Below are 18,871 nucleotides of genomic sequence, written 5' to 3' on the forward strand. Positions count from 1 at the left end.
AAAATACTATGTGAAGAGAGAGAGAGAAAATTGGCTGCCCCCCCAGCTTAAGTGTTTGACCCCAGCCAGACTGTCATTCCCTCTATTGCCCAGCAGGTTTCCTTTGGATTTATTTGCTAGTGATCACAATGCCTGATTTCAGAACGCCTTCACTTGCTCTTCCAGAGTGAGCGTTAAGCTTCCAGGGCTGGGACTGGAGATATTGCCACCTAAGACAAAGAATAAGATTGGCATCCCGTTCCCTATCCCCAATGGGAGTGGGGAGGGGCAACAGCCTCCCAGAGACACGGCTGGCCCCCAAGCACTCGAGCGGAGGGGCACATTGGTCACAAGAATGAAGGAAAACTGAGCCAGCAAATAAATGTGCCCCATGTTCATTACAATTCCTACTAGTTTAACATGAGGCTTTTCCACCATAAAGGTTGAAGAAAAAAAATAGGATAATCATTGTATTTTAGCCTAATCTGATTAACCTAACTAAGAGCATTAACACTGAACTGCCAGGACCAAGGAACTATAGGCAAAGCACTCCAGACCTCAACATTTGGTTGGTAAATCTATTTCTGGACTATCCAGGGATCTTTGGGGCTAGGAAGGGCAAACATAAAATAGCATTTGTCATCTAGTAGTTCAGAATGGCGTGTGAACCCAGATTGTGGTCTATGGTTTAGCATGACGTGTGAACCAAACCAGTGGTTTTTCCCCCAGTAAACAACAGTAATAAACCTTACACAATGTAACAATATAATAAATATTTTTATATATTATCATGTAATTATGTTACATATATACATACTTTATGGAATATCAGAAATCAAAATCTAGTCATTGACAACACTGTAAGAATTTGTAGCATAGATATAGCAATGGAATTTATCTTAGAAATGTGCTACAATAGCAGTAAAGTGGAGTGAAATCACAAACAAATATGGAATTCAAAAGCTGAATGGCCAGACCATCAGGAGTTGTCAGAGGAAGCCTACAAGTATGTGGGCATTTTACAGTTCAATAACATAATTGGACAAGTTTAAAATATGATTAATAAAGAATACATTCAAAGAGTGAGAAAATTGCTAAAGACAATGGGCTATACCTGTGAAATCACCAGGGTTTGGGTGTTTAAATTGCTAGGATCAGATGGATTACCACCCAGAGTTCTGAAGGAGCTGTCTGTCAGGCATTTTAGAAACACTGAACCATATCTTTCAAAGATCCTGGAGCACCAGGAAACTACCAGAGGACTGGCTGATGTGGTTCCCAAATTCAAAAAAGGGGAAAAATGGACGCAGGAAACTACAGATAAATTAACCTCATATCAATACCTGGAAAGATCCCCAAAATGATAATCAAACAATGGATCTGTGAATACCTAGAAACAAGCAAAGCTTACTAGAAGCTAACATGGGTTTGTCAAAAATAGATCATGCCAAACAAAACATATTGCATTCTTAGACTAAAGTGACTAAATTAGTGAATCAGAGAAATGCTGTTGGCAGAGTTTACTTAGACTTCAGTAAGGCATTTGACCAAGTGGACCATAGTTTACTTCTTGGTAAGCTATAAAACTGTGGGATATACAGGTGAAACTCAAAAAATTAGAATATCGTGCAAAAGTTCATTTATTTCAGTAATGCAACTTAAAAGGTGAAACTAATATATGAGATAGACATTACATGCAAAGCAAGATAGTTCAAGTTGTGATTTGTCATAATTGTGATGATTATGACATACAGCTCATGAAAACCCCAAAGAGAATCTATGGGGCATTGCCAAGAGAAAAATGAGAGACATGAGACCGAACAATGCAGAAGAGCTGAAGGCTGCTATTGAAGCATCCTGGTTTTCCATAACACCTCAGCAGTGCCACAGGCTGATAGCTTCCATGCCACGCTGCATTGAGGCAGTAATTGCTGCAAAAGGGGCCCAAACCAGGTACTGGGCACATATGCATGCTTATACTTTTCAGAGGTCCGATATTGTTCTATGTACAATCCTTGTTTTATTGATTGCATGTAATATTCTAATTTTCTGAGATGGTGGATTTGGGGTTTTCATGAGCTGTATGTCATAATCATCACAATTATGACACACCACGGTGTGAACTATCTTCCTTTGCATGTAATGAGTCCATCTCATATATTAGTTTCACCTTTAAGTTGCATTACTGAAATAAATGAACTTTTGCACAATATTCTAATTTTTCAAGTTTCACCTGTATAGCATCACCACCACATGGATTTGTTACTGGCTCACTAACCACACTCAATGTCTAGTCCTTAATGAAACTATATCTACATGGGCAAAGTAAGCAGTGGGATACCCCATTGTTCTGTTTTAGGCCCAATATTCTTCAGCTTCTTCATAAATGGTTTAGAGAAGGGGGTAGAAGCAGTACTTACCAAATTTGCCATAGGTGTATACTATTGGCTACCCAACCAAGCAGAAGAAATAGATGAACTTTTTGCTAACCAGTTAACTAATGCATGTAGGAAACATAAGACAGTAGTAATGGAGAACTTTAACTACCCTGACATCAACTGGAAAACAAGCTCTGCATCATATGGGAGATTGAACAGGTTCTTTACGAGCTTAATTGACACCTTTGTCTCTAAAATGGTAAAGGAACTAGTGGGCTAGTTATACTGGACCTAATTTTCACTAGCAGAGATGAAATGATAGAGGGGGTTGAAGTTCTAGGGACCTTAGGGGAGAGTGACCATATCATATTGGAAATTAATATAATCCAGACACGAGTAATAAAACAAAATCAAACTAGTGTCTTACATAATCAAGCAACAGATTTTCAAGTACCTACAAACAAACTAAATTATAGACAAAAGCCAACACGGGGTTGTCAAAAACAGATCATGCCAAATAAATCTTGTTTTATTCTTTGACAAAGTATCTAGTGGACCAGAAAAATGCTGTGGACATAGTATATCTAGACTTCAGAAAGGCATTTGACAACATCCTACTTTTTAGTAAATTAGAAATATGTGAGATAGACAGCATCACCACTAGATGGATTTGTAACTGGTTGATAAATCACATTCAATATATAGTCTGTAATAGAACTACATCTAGGACTTCCTGTGGTGACCTCACCGTGCTTAGAGTGGAGGGAAGGAAGCTCTCCTAACCTCTAACTCTAACGTCTTCATTTGGGCTCTTTTTTGAGCACTGTTGATCCTGAAGGGACCAACAGATTAAAGGAGATACTCTGTAGACGCTGGGGTGATAAGGCAAATCCTCCTGCGGATAGGAGAAACCCCCTAAATGGACGAGGAACTATCCTGCCATTTGGTTAGGACCGCAGCGATGGCGACCGCATAAGAAGGGAGCGAATAGACAGAGAAGCAGTGGAAATCGGATACTTGTTACTATTGCTGACAACCGAAAGAGGAAGGCAATGCGAAACTGGTAGAGAGGGTTAGCTGGAAAGAAGAAAGCGCCGGGAGTGAAGCTATTTTTGCAGCTCAATTTTGCCAAAAAGAACTGGAGCAGACACACTGAGACGCTGGAACAGAAGGGACAGCCGGAAGAGGCTAAAGGAATTAGCCACAGTGAGAACGAAAATCCGACATGGACAAACAGGAGTGGAGTGGAAAATAATATTTGCCGAAAAGATTTGGAAAGCTCAAAGAAGAGATTGTTTAACAGTCAGGTTGGTACACTGAGTTCCTTTTCCTTTTGTGCTCACTCTTCCTTCTGCTGCTTGTTGAATTTATAAGTATTTGACATTTATTTGCCTCAGAGCTTGGAACAGTGCCAGAGACAATAGATAGAGAACTGTATTGGAAAGAGAATTTTGCTTCGTGTATATTAACAGTGAGACTGAGGAAAGGGTGACACCTAGTGGATTGTAAATCCGAACCCTGAAATCTGATGTAAGAAAATCTCTGATGACATAAGCTTTTATATATATATATATATATATATATATATATATATATATATATATATATATATATATATATATATATATATATATATATATATATACACATACATACATACATACATACATACATACATACATACATACATACATACATATATATATATATATATATATATATATATATATATATATATATATATATGTTGTATTTGTGCTGATAAATAGGAGGATGGTCTCTTGTGATGAGCCGATGGACAGAGAATGGAAGCAATTAGCTTCCTCCCATAATTGGGGCATTCCAGGGGTTGTGACACACACACACACACACACACACACACACACACACACACATATATATGTACATACACATACAGAGAGACTAATTACTAGGATTGAATGCTTGTATAATTGATAAAATTGAGAGACATTTATTGGTATAAGATAATAGTGTAATATATAAATCTATGATATATATTAAGTAAGGACCAAAAACCAAATAATCTAATAGGATAAAATACTACATAGGAATGTTTAGGGATTGAAATGTGATATTAAGGACAGTTAATTATTGTTGAGTATTGAAATATACAATTATTTATATCATAGATATTACTGACAAAGTAGAAGTAAAAGTAAAACTTATATGCAATTGTGGGCAAGGATAAATAGGGGGATAAAAATGGCAACTTCAGTAAAATTAGTAAAAAAAACTACACCCAATGTGATCTCAGCAACATTCCCCCTCCTCAAATCAAATCAAAGATCAATTGAGAGTGCGTTGGGGTTGGAGAAAGGTGAAAAGATGGCAGAAACAGCGGGACCAGCTCCAATGATGCAGAACATGTAATCAATCCTCCAGATGATACAAGAGACACAGGCAAAAAGCCAAGAAGTGACAACTACTAATCATGAAGAAACAAGGAGGAATCATGAAGAAATGAAAAATGAAATGGGAGAATTGAAAGGAACTATTAAGATGGTAGATGACAAAATTGAAAAGATACAGAAGGCCTTAACAATCAATGAACAGAAAATCCAGCGTATGGAAGAAAAAATAGAACAATCAGACCAGAGGATGGAAAAAATGGAATTGGAATATAAACAACTTAATAAAGAATTAGAACTATCAATAATTTGACTGGAAAATGAAAGAGCTGCATTCTACCTAAGATTCCAAAACATACCGGAAGAGAAGGAGAAGGAAAAGTAATTAAAATTCTCACTGAATCTCTTTTAAAAAAAGAACAAGAATTGAGAGGAGACATTGATGAGGCTTATAGGGTGCATACTAATTATGCCAGAAGACATGGACTCCTGAGGGAAGTGCATGTAAGATTTGCTAAAAAAATAACGAGAGATGAAGTGTACAAAAAAACCAGAGAAGAAACAATTACTCTACAGAGAAAAGAGTTGATCACGCTCAAACAGATTCCATGAAGAATTCGGGAACAACGTAGGCAGTACCGATTCTTAACAAACCAGTTAAATAAAAACATAATAATGTACAGATGATTGGTACCAGAAGGTGTTCTAGTGTCTTGGCAAGGAAAAAGATATAAGATAGAAAATATAGAAGATGTACAGAAATTATATGAAGAATTCCGCAAGAGGGAAATAGAACAAGGAAGCAAGGAGGAATTGGAAAGTAGAGGTCAAGAGGAAGAAACATCAGAACATTATGAAAGAAACAGGAGAGAAGAACAGAGGCAAGAAAGAGAGAGAGCAGAGAAGGAACGCGCGAGAGGGAAAAGTCAGATACAAACCAGAAGTAAAAAAAACAACCCCAGTTAAAGATGGATCAAGAAACAACAATTATCTCAATAAATTTGAATGGACTGAATGCACCCCCCCCAAAAAAAGAGCCCAGATGTTTAATAAAATAAGAAGGTTAAGAATGGTGAAATCAATTCAGGACGATAGCTGGCATATAGACTATAGAACGAAAGAGAAAAAAGGAAATGATATGAAATTATATGGAAATATCAATTTGTGGAAATACCATCCCCAAGAAAACACAAATTGAGATTTGAAAGAGACACCTATAACAATAGAAAAAGAAAGGGACAGAAGAAGGAAGGAGAGGAGAGGAGGAAGGAAGTAGAGAAAGGAGGGAAGAAGGAAGGGAAAGGAGAGGAGGATGGAAGGGAGAGAAAGAGAAGGAGAGATAGTAGGAAAGGAAGAGGGAGAGTGGAGGAGAGGTAAGGGAAGAAGAAAGAGATAAGGAAAGGTGGGTGGAAGGGAGAGAAAGAGAAGAAGAGGAGGGAGGAAGGGAGAAAAAGAGAAGGAGAGAGGGTAGGAAGGGGAAGAGAGAGGGTAAGAGTAGGGGTGAGGTAAGAGAAGAAAGAAGGGGAAGGAGAGGAGGAAGGAAAGAAGTAGAGAAGGAAGGGAGAGAGAAAAGAGAAAGTAAGGTGGTGTCATAACAGACGCTTGGGATGGTAAACAATAGAATCCAAACTGTACCCTATAATCTCTTAAATGGAATAACAATAGTATAAGATTGGCAAAGAAAAAGAATAACCATGAGAATGTATACCTAGAATTGTATGTAAGAGAATAAATGATAGTAAGAATATATAGCACATTATAGATAAACAATATTTGGTTATAAATAGCTAAGTATAAATAAATATAGAATTATACATAAAAATGGATAACGAATAAAGAGACCATGAATGTAAGACAGAAAGGTATAGAAAGGGAAAACACTAACTGAAAAGAAACCGATACAGAACTGCTGTATGATATATGATGGAACTTCTTGTTCCTATGTTGTCTTAAGTCATGTGTTTGCTTTTGTTGATGGGTTTATGTGTGTAAAATAAAAACGTTAAAAAAAAAGAAAAAAGAACTACATCTACCTGGAAGGAAGGAAGCAGTGGGGTGCCACAAGGTTGTGTTTTAGGCCCCATACTCTTTAACATTTCATAAATGGTTTAGATGAGGGAAGAGAAGGAAAACGCATCAAATTTGCAGATGACACCAAACTAGCAGGAATGGTCAATATCCCAGAAGATAGGTTCAAGATCCAGATGGATCTCAATAGACTTGAACACTGGGCCCTATCTAACAAAATGAAATAAAATGTAGAAAAGGGTATGGTTTTATACTTAAGCAAGAAAAACCAAATGTACAGGTACAGACGTAGGTGAAGTATAGTACAGCAGTGGTAATAGAGAGAAGGACCTTGGAGTCCTAGTGAATAATCATTTAAATATGAGCCACCAATGTGCTACAGCCATCAAAAAAGCCAATACAATCATAGGCTGTATTAACAGAGGGATAGAATCAAGATTGTGAGATGTGATATTATTACTTTATAACGCCTTGGTCAGACCAAACTTGGAATATAGCATCCAGTTTTGGTCCCCACGATGAAGGCTAAAATGTATAAAGAACATTTGCAGGAATTGAATATGTTCAATTGTGAAAAGAAGAACTAGGGGTGACAAGATAACAGAGTTCCAGTATTTGAGTGCGGTAAGGTTTATGGCTGATGAGGCACTGAAACAGTAGTGGGTTTCAAAAATTTTTAGACTTGTGGACTTCTACCAGAATTCCACAGCCAGGCATGTTCAGTTCCGGTTTAAAGAGACACCATTTGTTTTTCTCCTTTGCGAAAAAGTTTCCTTCATTCTTTTTCTTCTCCCTCCCCCTCCTTCCTCCCTCCCATCCCCTCTCAAACAGACACACGCACACAGAAAAGTTGGATTGGACTATCTCTCCTACCCCCTTCCCTCTCTCATTCACTCTCAAACAAACACAAACACAGAAGTTGGATTGGATATATTTTCCAATGGCTTGAAAGCAGCTCCTTTGCCATACTCACCCCCATTCCCCTGCTGCCTTCCCCAAACACCTCCACCATTGCAAATGCAGCCTGCTGTCTGGTGGGAAATGCCTGAAACGCAATAAAGCCCACCCACCCACTCACCTCCTGCTTGCAGGCTGGGGTGAGAGAAGAGGCAGAGAAGCCGGAGGGAAGCCGAGCCGAGCCTTTGATTGCAGGCAGAGCCACATTGCCTTTTCAAACTTGTAATCAGTGAAGCTGGGCTTATATAGTTTTATCCAGGTAGGTGTGTGTGTGTCTGTGTGTGTCTGTGTGTGTGTGTGTGTTTGAAAAGGCAACGTGGCTCTGCCTGCAATCAAACTACACTCTACAGGAGGAGGCAGGAGAACGACGTGCCTCACCTACGTCAGGAATTTTTAGGTTTTTAACCCTTGCTTAACTCTGCTTGAGTGATCATAAAATGCCTAAAGTCAGACTAGATGAGGCACGTCGTTCTTCTGCCTCCTCCTGTAGAGGGTGCTTTTTTAGAGGCTTTTTTAAACAGTTAAGCAGAGTCATCCACGGTGACTCTGGCAGCAACTAGCTCAGCCTGACCTCAGCTCTTGCCTTTTTCCTTTTACATTTTTTTTTCTTTTCATGATGACAGTGGTGCGGCTCTGCCTCCCCTGCCTCCCCTGACTGCACATCCCTGGGATGTTCCAATATTTCCCACAAAGAAGAGGGGATCAATCTATTTTCCAAAACACCAGAAGACAAGACAAGAAGCAATGGATGGCAACTAATCAAGGAGAGAAGCAACCTAGAACTAGGGAGAAATTCCCTGACAGTGATAATAATTAATCAGTGGAATGGCTGATTAATTATTCAGAAGTTGTGAGTGCTCAAATAATGGAGACTTTTAAGAAGAGACTGACCAGCCACTTGTCTGGAATGGGATGGGTTAGACTAGAAGACTTTCCAACTCTGTTGTTCTGTTGTATCTTAAAAGAGCCGATTTCAATAAACTTAGAGAAAGGTTTTTTTTTTTGAAGGGTGGGGTATCCATGGATGAAAATCTTAAAAGGGAAAACAATTCCAGAAGTTTTAGAAACTCTGAAAAATGTGATTATAAAAATTCAGTCCAACACAATACCACTGAAAAGGAAAAATAAGAAATCCAAGAAGAAGGTTGTGCATAGTTGCACAAACACTCTCTGATAAACTGAAAGACAAAAACGATAGGTATAAAAAAATGGAAAGAGGGACTCATAACTAATCAGAATACCAGCATATAGACCAAATCTGCACAGATGAAGTAAAGAAAGCTAAGGCTCACAATGAACTAAGGCTTGCAAGAAATGTCAATAATAATAATTAAAAATGTTCTTTCAACAGATTAAAAGCAAGAAAAAAGACAAGGAAACCATCAGTCCACTAATGGGAGAAGATGGAAAGGAAGTTACATGCAGCAGGGAGAAAGCAGAGCTGCTTAATTCATTCTTTGCATCTATCTGCATGCAGAAGGAAAAAATAGCCCGATCTACCAAAAATAGAACTGTGAAAGGCAGGCTAGGAATACAAATTAAAATAGGCCAGAAAATGGTAAGAGAACGTCTGCCCACCCTAGATCAGTTCAAATCACCAGGACCAGATGAATTACATGCCTGAGTTGTGAAGAAGCTGGCAGATGTGATTTCCTAACCACCGAACCAATCCTTTCACACATCCTAGAGCCCTGATGACAGTCTGGTTTTTAATGTGCTGTAGCAATTGCATCTAAATACTTCAAATCAAATTAGAAAATTTAGAAAACATCTAAGACAGAAATTCGTTTTCTACTTTGTATTCATTTATAACTGTCGCCTCTGGAAGATGTGTTCTCAAGGCAGTACATCCTTTTATTATTTTCTTTTTCCTTGTTTGCATTCCACTTACATTATTTTACATTTAAAAAGGCTGTTTGTTTTAAAGAACATCTGGGGATTATTCAAGTACATGCAATCTCTGATTAAATTCAAATGCAGGAGGCACATTCCTGGTATTACAATAAGATCCAATAGGAATTCCAACTTTTACCTTCTTTATTATGGAGTTCTAATAAATCTTGAAGGTGTCTTTCTAGGCAAGAGGCCAGTTTCTTCAGGGTCATTTTCCTACTCCTCAAAGTTCCCAAATCAGAGTTTCCAGCTCAAAGGTGCCGGCTTCCTAGAAGATTCCCTTCAAGAGTTCTGGGGAGGTTGCTACTTTGCTGTTAGTGGTGATAGGTCCACTGCCTCTCTTTCTCAACCCCACACTTTCAGAAACACCTTTCGTTCTCAGAGTTTGTCCAGAAAAAAGAGGACAAGCCTGGCTGTGCCAGAGTCCCTCTGGTTGCCACCTGTCTTATATGACCTGGAAGCTTACCTAAATGTCCCTCTTGTATGTAAACAGTTGCATCGCTTGCTAGAAGAGGCAAAATCGGTTGCCCTGCCCTGGGCTTCCCTTCAGAACTTCCTAAACTTTCAACAAACCTCAGACATGCATATATTGGAACTTCCCCAATGACTTTTTTTTAAAAAAAATTGAAAGTACATGGAACCGTTTCTTACCTAGAAATGGTTGGAACTTTTCCCCCATTTTTTTCAGGCAAAAGAGCTGATCACAGCACTACCCCCAGCTCTTCCTAGCTTCAGAGACTTAACAGGAGCTGCAGCCACAAAAGTAATCCCCACCTTCTGTTTACTTGAATAACCAGATTATGAGGCATATCAATCCTCTCCTTCACTCCCAGCCCTCATGACACAAAACCACCAAATCAATGTAGCTTCTGTGTGAAGAGGCAGGGCTGCTGGGGGTGCTCTGCGCAAAGGAGAGGGGTAGAAACACGCCCGTGTTGGAAGGGACATATTTCCCTTTCCTATCCAGAGACCGTAAGGCTACCTAGACTGCAGAGCCAGGGACACAACAGTCGGATGATCCATGATGAGAGAATGGAACTAATTTAGTTCTTTGTTTTGCATTTCAGGAACCTTAACCCAGTTGAATCAAGCCCTCCCTCCCAATAGCACGGAACTAGCACTAAACAACCATGTCAATATTGGTAGGGGTTTTCCTCCATCTTCCTCAAACAGTACGGTGACAGCCAGAGTTTTCCCTTAGGAAGATGAAACCAGCTTCCAAGAGAGCCACTGAGCATCTACTTGGTTTCAATAAGAACGGAGTAGGAAGGGGCCTTTAAGGGAGCTGTCCCCACTTCGCTGAGCAGCTCTTACAGTCTTCCTGCACAAGTCATGTTTTGCCTCTTGCATTGCAAGGGCTTGTGGTGATTGCTACACAAAGCAGTTGTTAACCAGCTCTGAAGAGGGAATCACAAAAGACCCTGAAAAGCTGTGTGTGTTTCTAGAACTATGGCTGCCTGCACTGGTCTGGAGACAAAGGTGCTGAGAGGTGGGCCTGGCTCTGGAATCGTTTTATGGGGTCATTTTCAAGAATGAGGGGAGTGTGGGACATCTTCCTCCAACATTTTGCTTCTGATTGCTTACACACGTGTTCCTTTCTGCAAAACAAGTGAGTACAATGTCCCTGTTCACGCCAATGTCACATAAACAAAGGACCACGTTGCCAAAGGAAACCCTCACTTTTAAAGATTGGGCATCCCAACTAGCAAGTTCCAGAAGGCAGGACAATGGCCCTCTGTGGACAGGAGGAGGAGGACTGGGGGGGGGGTGTCACATACTTCCTCCACCCCGCTTAAGGATTGTGTAAAATCTCAGCAGGATGCCTTTCTGAGAACACCATAGAAAGTAAGCATCTATTGTGGTATGCAGCCTATTAAGCTTTCCTAAGTAGCTTATCAAGTAGGCTGAAGAGAACATTTCTGTTTTGGGCTGCAGCCATTCCAAAAGCAGAACTAGTCACATTCCCTGCTACATCCTAGGCTGAGATCCAACAATTAAAATGGCTATTTGAAACAGCTCCTTTCTTTCTAAAATAGAAGTTGCTTTTGGATTCTGCCCTTGGAGGAGAGCTTCATCTTTTAGGTATCTTTAGCTAAGGGACTCCTTCTACAATGCTCTAAAATCTGTTCCCAGCTTTGAATATTGTAAGAGACGATCAGTAGAAGTTGATTTATCACTGATATATATTCCAGTCTTAATTATTAATTATTAATTAATTAATTCTAAAAGTTGCTTGGAATGTAATGGGCACTCAAAAAGGTTTGGTAGCAATCGGGCTCTACATGGGGCTACCTCTGAAGAGCCTTCAGAAGCTACAGAGTTTTTTTTTAGAGTTTTATTTGGCATTTATAGGCCGCCCTTTTCCCTGAGGGGACTCAGGGCGGCTTACAACTCGTAGGAGGGAGTGCAAGAGAAAACATAAATGTGAATAAAGTAAAACAAAACAGTAAAACACAACATTCACTCAGCATTCGGGTGGGGCGGATTAAAATCTTATCCCCAGGCCTGACGGGATAGCCAGGTCTTAAGGGCTGTGCGGAAGGTCTGGACGGTGGTGAGGGTACGAATCTCCACGGGGAGATCGTTCCAAAGGGTCGGAGCTGCTACTGAGAAGGCTCTCCTCCGCGTAGTCGCCAGTCGGCACTGACTGGCGGATGGAATTCGGAGGAGGCCCAATCTGTGCGATCTGATGGGACGGAGGGAGGTAATCGGCAGAAGGCGGTCTCTCAAGTATTCAGACCCACTACCATGGAGGGCTTTATGGATGGTAAGTAGCACCCTGAAGCGCACCCGGAGGTCAACAGGTAGCCAGCGCAGCTCGCAGAGGATAGGTGTTATGTGGGTGAACCGCGGTGCGCCCACGATCACTCGCACGTACAGCTGGTGCAGAGGGGCAGGGCAGGCAGTTCTTGGGGTCCCAAGAATGGTCCCTATAACACCACTGCCCCATGAGCTGCCCTGGCTGCTGGTATGGTTCAAGGGGTTGGCAAACCCCTTTGAAGCCCTTCCTGGCCTGGGTCCAAACCACGTGAGGGACCCTCTCACCCCAATGGGATTGGCCCTTCCCACATGTCCCAGCTCTAGTAGGTAGGCTGCAAGTCCATTGGCCGAGAGGTTCCGACTGGCAGGTTCAGGAGGAGATCCTTTTCTGCCCTTTGGAACATCTTGCACGCTCCAACCAACCTGACTGCAAGAACTGGAAAAGCTGGCTCTAGGAGTTGGTTCTATTGGGTGGGGGTCCAATGGGGGAGCATCAGGCTGGGGGGAGTTGACAGAATAACAACAGAAGCCGCCCTCTTGCTGATTCTATTCCCTCCCTTCTCATCTTTTAGTTATAGCTAATATTTTGTATATTTGTAGTATTTTATATATGACCTCTGTACATTTTGTATAGTTTTATCTTTTTAACATTGTAAACCACTCAGAATTACCCTGTGGTAAGATGGAATGCCACTAAATTAAATAAATAATAGATAGATACAGATAGATAGATAGATAGATAGATAATAGATAAATGCTGTGAAGCTCAATAAAGTTCATGCTAGAATGAATGACCTTTTTAAATTTGAATTTCCATTTCAGTTTGCAACAGTCTTATGTTATTATGCCATATATTCCTTCTAAAGTATACTGAATTCCTATGATTCTTATTGAAACAGTGATCAATGGATTCTACCACTCTCTGATTTATAGCAGAAAAAAAGGAAAGAAATATAAGGGGCAATTGTTGACAGGAATCCAATTCAAGCAGAATATGAAGCAATAAAAAAGACCACAAAAAAGGGTGGCAGAGGGAAGCTTTGGGGGGTGGGACAAGGCTTTTTAGGAACTTTTGGCTTGAGGGTGGGACAAGCCACAGGTTCTAGAGAGCTACACAGAGTGTCAGGCCTGCATTTATATTCCTTTTAGAATTTTAGCCTGCCACACTTTCTCTTATTTCATTATGCTGTTTTTTTAGTATAGTCAATGGGAGGGGGGAATAGAAGGAGTAGGATTGTGGAATGTATTGTTTTTCATTCTTTACTAGAAGCCAATGTCATCCTTTGTCTCCGCACTTTCACACCTGACCGGAAGTAGCTGGGTGGAGACGCCAGTGTGGAAGAAGATTGGACCATGTGATGAACTGTGGGTGTGGGGACAAGATCATGAACTTTTAACTGGGTGGGATTCTGATGTAACTTCCAGAGTTGGAATCCCACAGCACGATGCCAACATGCCTGTCTTATTAAATTGGAACTTTAAGCATAGTTTTGCCTTCGACTCTGATTTAATTCTGCATGGTATTTGGAACACTGACACAGAGTCTACATTGCAATTTAATTTTTAACTCGCTTTTTAAAAAGTATAATTTTCAGCTATACTAACACCAAAAAGCAAGAAGTTAAGAAGTAATTATTTTGCATATGATGACAAATTTGAATCTGATTCAACCTTTGCTATAGGTGGTGATGCAATTCAATCAATTTTTATACATGTCTTAAACCACCCACTTGCTTTGGTTTGAAAGCATATAGAGGTAGACTACCCTGTTTAACAATTGTTCTAAGCTGAAAAATTGACTTTGTGGCCAGTTCTTGAACTTACAACCGTCATGGCATCCTGCAGTCGTGCGATCATCATTTCGACCTTCACAACTGGCTTTTGATAAGCAAAATCAAAGGAGAAGCTGCAGTAAAATCCCAAGTCAAGGCCATGTGATGTCTCAGTTAACTATCTGCAGTGACATGCTCTTAATAACCAATGGGAAGAGATGTTGTAAATCTGTTGTGGCTGTAAGTCTGTTGTATTGTGTTTAGCATTTGTGTTGCAGGTTCCACTTTTGTTTGCTAAGTAATAACTGTATGGACACCTTTGTATACTGTATATTGCTGGTAAAAACCCGCTTGACCAGTAGATGGCAACGAAGAAATACAGAAATCTTTGGTTCATAGCTGCTATCCTGTGATTGCCCAGATACGGCAGCCTCATTCATGAGGAGGCGGTAGCCCTCACAATTCCTGCATCAGTAGAGAGCTATTGGAGATTCTTCTAGGCACACCCTAGTTCACCCCTATTTTTATCTGGATTTTGAAACTCTTTTCCCATAAAATGTTTAAAATCAGAAAGCCTATATTTTCCTTCCATTTTGCTACTTTACATTTCTGCATAATATATGCCTGGCAATCAACTCCCTGCAGCCATAGGAGTAATTCAATCATCACTGAAATGAAATTTGCAGATCCTTGTAGGCACAAGGTCAATCCTCAACAGGGTGGAATTCTGGCTCATTTTTAGCGTTCTATTTTCCTTCCTCGTCTACTCACTGGTCCTGCTGGCGTGGTCATTTCCACTCTCATCACCTGTCCGCCTTCCTTCTTCTGTGTCCGATTGGATCTGCTGTTCGTAGGGCCTTTTGCGTTGACCATTTTTATCTTGGCTGAAGGAAGATCTCCTTTTGCGTCTTTTTTTCTGGTTGCTATGGGGCATTGGTAGCCCAATGTAAATGGAATGGTAATCTGCTAGAGGAGACAGCCAATCAGCACAAAGAGAGCAAATGAGAAAGCTCCCCATTCATGAAAATACCACACAGCATATAATGTGTTAAATTAGTCTCCCAAGAATAGAATATCTATTTGCCAAGTGTGATTGGACAGACACAGAATTGGTCTCCAGTGCATAAGTTCTCAGTGTACATACAAACAACCAGATAATGTAATCACAAGGTATCAATAGGAGAAGTTGAGTTGACACAGGAAGAACATTCTTTGTTGTGCCTTTTTAATGACGGTTCTAATGTTAGATGTCCATTTCAAGTCCTGGGAGATAATAGAACCCAGAAACATGAAGGTCTTTACTGTTGATACTGTGTTGTTTAACATTGTAAGAGATGATAGAATAGAGGGGCTCCTCCTAAAATCTCATATCATCTCTACAGTTTTAAGTGTGTTCAGTTCCAGATGCACCACAGGGGGAGTGGTGCACTCCCATCTGTATGCACACTCATCATTATGTTGAATGAGACCAAGGACTGTTGTACCATTTGCAAACTTCAGGACTTTGACAGAGGGAGGGAGGGAGGCGGCTGGACAGGTGTGTGAAAGTCATGTAAATGGGACATGGCACAATGAAACCACTGCCTCTCCGGGCTCTTCGAGTTTAAGGGAGTTGGTCTATATATGCCATTCTGATAGTCCCCGTTTATGAAAGATGTTCTGGAGCTACATTCTTGGGCATGATCAGGGATTGTTCCCCCTTCTTGGCTCCTGATGCTGCTTTCAAATAGGCCTCTTGAGGAGACATTAAGCACCTAGATCCTGCAGGAGTTACGTAGTTGCCCCTTGAAAGGAGCAGGTGGGGACAAATGGATGAAAGCTAGACTTTTTCTGGCTAAATGCTTTTAAGTGTTCAGCAGACTCTGCAAACAATTTGGGATCACATCCTGGACAAGGAAGGGAAGACTTTTCCCAGCTACAGATGTGATTTACATGTAACTAAAACATCTAAATTGCATTTTACTTAGGGAAGTACATAAGGGAAACGAGGGACATGCTCCATGTCAAAGGGTTGTATGACATTAAAACTGGAAAAATCCTTGTGCCACCATAGAAGAGGCAATTTGATTCAAGGAAACACACAGGGGGAATTCCCTTACCCTCTTCGTCATCGTATTGCATTCTGAAGGTGCTCAGGCATCTCTCGCCCAGGGTGTCGTTCTCGTACATCATGGCCAACCAGCAAATGCTATCATAGATTTAAAGGTAAAGAATTATTAAATAATAATGAAATATTAATGCACCTAGTGAGAAATTACTAATTCAGCACTTTAAAAGAAAAAAAATGAAATAAGGACCAATGAAAAGGTGAATGAGAAACCATTACTCATTCCTTTTGGAAGAAGCAAGGTTCTACAAAGGGAAGAAAATGAGTAATTAAGATGTAAATAAGAAAAAATATATAATTATACATGAGCTGTGTTGGCTCAGTGGTTAGACTGCAGGCTAGCTCTGTGTGAAGTTCCCAGAAGATGACCTAATTAATTTACAAGCCTCGAGACAAAGTTCAAAAGAAATCCATTCATTTATTAGGATCAATATTCTGACATGTACTCCTGTGGAGCCAAAACTGATTTACACTTAATGGCGTCTGAACTTTACCCCTGTATCCCCTCCCCTCTGCCTTGGTCATAACTCACATTCACCAACAAGATGCTATGGAGGTTATGGACATGCACATTCACATGCTAGATACAAGAATATGAGACCTGACCCTAGGCAAAAGTATGCATGGAATTCTCCTCCCGTCTCTATGCCACTTGATAGTAGCCATGGCAACAGTTTACAAGTTGACATCTGGCTCCCCTCACTTCCCAAAAGCGACCTGTGTAAAACAAAGCAATTTGAGTACAGGTGTACAACTTAGGGATGCATTCCTCCCCCAGGCTTGCCTGGATTTTCTGCATGGAATTTTGCTATAAGGCGCTCAGCCTGGATATTCCTACTTTTTACCTAAGATGTCTCTGATAAGGGGTAGCCCTTCCACTTGATTAAGTATTGGAGTTGTCTCCTGTGCCACCTTGAATCAAGGACTCATTGAACTTCATAATGGCTTTGGCCCTCTATGACCATAGGGTCCGGGGCTCCCAGGGTAGTGGTCTCAGAGTGGATCCGACCACGGGTTTTAAGAGGCTACTATGAAACACTGGGTGTATTTTCCCCAGCAATCGAGGCAGTTTCAATTGCACTGTGACTGGGTTGATGATCTTTACTATGGGGAATGGTTCCATAAACTTTGGCCCCAGTTTCTTACTAGGCAGTTTTAGTCTCAAATATTTTGTGGAGAGGTAAATCTTCTCTCCCAGCTGGAATGGCCGTTGCGGAGCCCGGTGTTTATCTGCCTGTTTCTTATAAGTTTATGCCGCTTTAGCCAGAGTTTTTTTGACATTTTCCCAATTTGCTTTCAGCATCGACATCCAATCAGTCAAGCTGACTAAGGAGGAAGGATCCCTTGGAAACTCAGGCATTGGGACGAAGTCCATACCCCTCACTATTTTGAATGGCGTGAGTCCTGTGCTACTGTGAACAGCATCATTGTACGCAACCTCAGCAAAAGATAAAAGGTCTACTGAATTGGACTGCTGATAGTTCACGTAGCCCTTCAGGTACTGCTGTACCATGGCGTTCAGTCTCTCTGCTGCCAGATGAAAAGCTGAACTAAGACCCTAAGATGACCCAATGGACCGCAGTAACTCCCTCCAGAACTTAGCCATGAACTGGACCCCTCTGTCTGAAATAATTCTTCAAGGTACTCCATGCAGTCAGTAGATATGCTTCATGAACAGTTTAGCCAGCTTGTGAGCAGAGGGTAGTCTGCTGCAGGGTATGAAGTGTGCCTGTTTGGAGAGCAGGTCTATTACAAACCAAATCACTGTGTTTCCCCCACTTTTCGGCAACTCTACTATAAAGTCCATTGCGATCTCCTCCCATGGCCTCGTTGGCTCTGCTACTTTTTGCAGCAGTCCGGGAGGTTTTCCCGGTCGTCTCTTCATTGTGGCACAGATGGTGCAACTTTTCACGTAACTATCCACATCTTTCTTTATGCCAGGCCACCAGAATTGCCTTCGGGCTAAGTGTAAAGTCTTTAGGAACCCAAGGTGGCCTGCCGTTTGGCGTCATGGCTCCTCTGGAGAATTAGGGTGCGTAGGGATTCTGGGACGTAGAGTTTCGTCCCCTTCCATGCAAGATCATCTCTTTTTGTCAAGATGTGTTGGTTATTTTGGAACCAGGGGTCTGCTAGCAGTTCTGTTTTTAGCCTCATGGTTAGGTTGCTTGCAGGTTGGTTTTGCCGGTTACAGCATTGCTCCTGGTGGTCACTTGGGCAACTGTTTGAGTAGAGGGAATGATGGTGTCCACTACATGCTCCCGTTCACATTTGTACTGAGGCATGCGGGAGAGGGCGTCAACTAGAAAGTTCCTCGCCCCTGGAATGTGCCTTAACACACAATCAAAACGGTTGAAGTATTGAGCCCATCGGACTTGTTTGGGTGACACGGAAACTGTTTCAGTGGGGTCCTAAGCGCCTCCAGATTTTTATGGTCAGTCCAGACTTCGAACAGTTTCTGGCCCCCTTCCAACAGGTGTCTCCAGGTCAGCAGTGCCCATCTCACTGCAAAAGCCTCCTTTTCCCACATGGCCCATCATATCTCTGTGTCTGTGAGCTTGCAGGAGGTGTAGGTGCAGGGTTGTAAGTTTCGTTGGTTGTTTCTTTGGAGTAGCACCATTCCTACCATTT

The 18,871-nt window shown here is 41.1% G+C and overlaps 1 protein-coding gene across 1 annotated transcript in view; it reads right to left on the bottom strand.

Annotated features, from left to right (window-relative positions):
* The window catches only part of SLC4A5 (solute carrier family 4 member 5), a 104,740-nt gene that overhangs the window by 80,222 nt on the left and 5,647 nt on the right, over positions 1-18,871 (bottom strand). Inside the window, exons 2-3 of the mRNA XM_087705962.1 lie at positions 16,236-16,324; positions 14,908-15,099 (exon numbers count right to left, since the gene is read on the bottom strand). Of these exons, the coding sequence (XP_087562088.1) occupies positions 14,908-15,099; positions 16,236-16,308 (265 nt within the window). The 5' untranslated portion in view covers positions 16,309-16,324. The remainder of the gene's footprint in view (positions 1-14,907; positions 15,100-16,235; positions 16,325-18,871) is intronic.

The sequence above is a fragment of the Thamnophis sirtalis genome, unplaced genomic scaffold (genome assembly GCF_051295495.1).
Source record: "Thamnophis sirtalis isolate CommonGarterSnake01/CBP01778 unplaced genomic scaffold, rThaSir2_p1.2 scaffold_2, whole genome shotgun sequence".
Classification (NCBI taxonomy): Eukaryota; Metazoa; Chordata; class Lepidosauria; order Squamata; family Natricidae; genus Thamnophis; species Thamnophis sirtalis.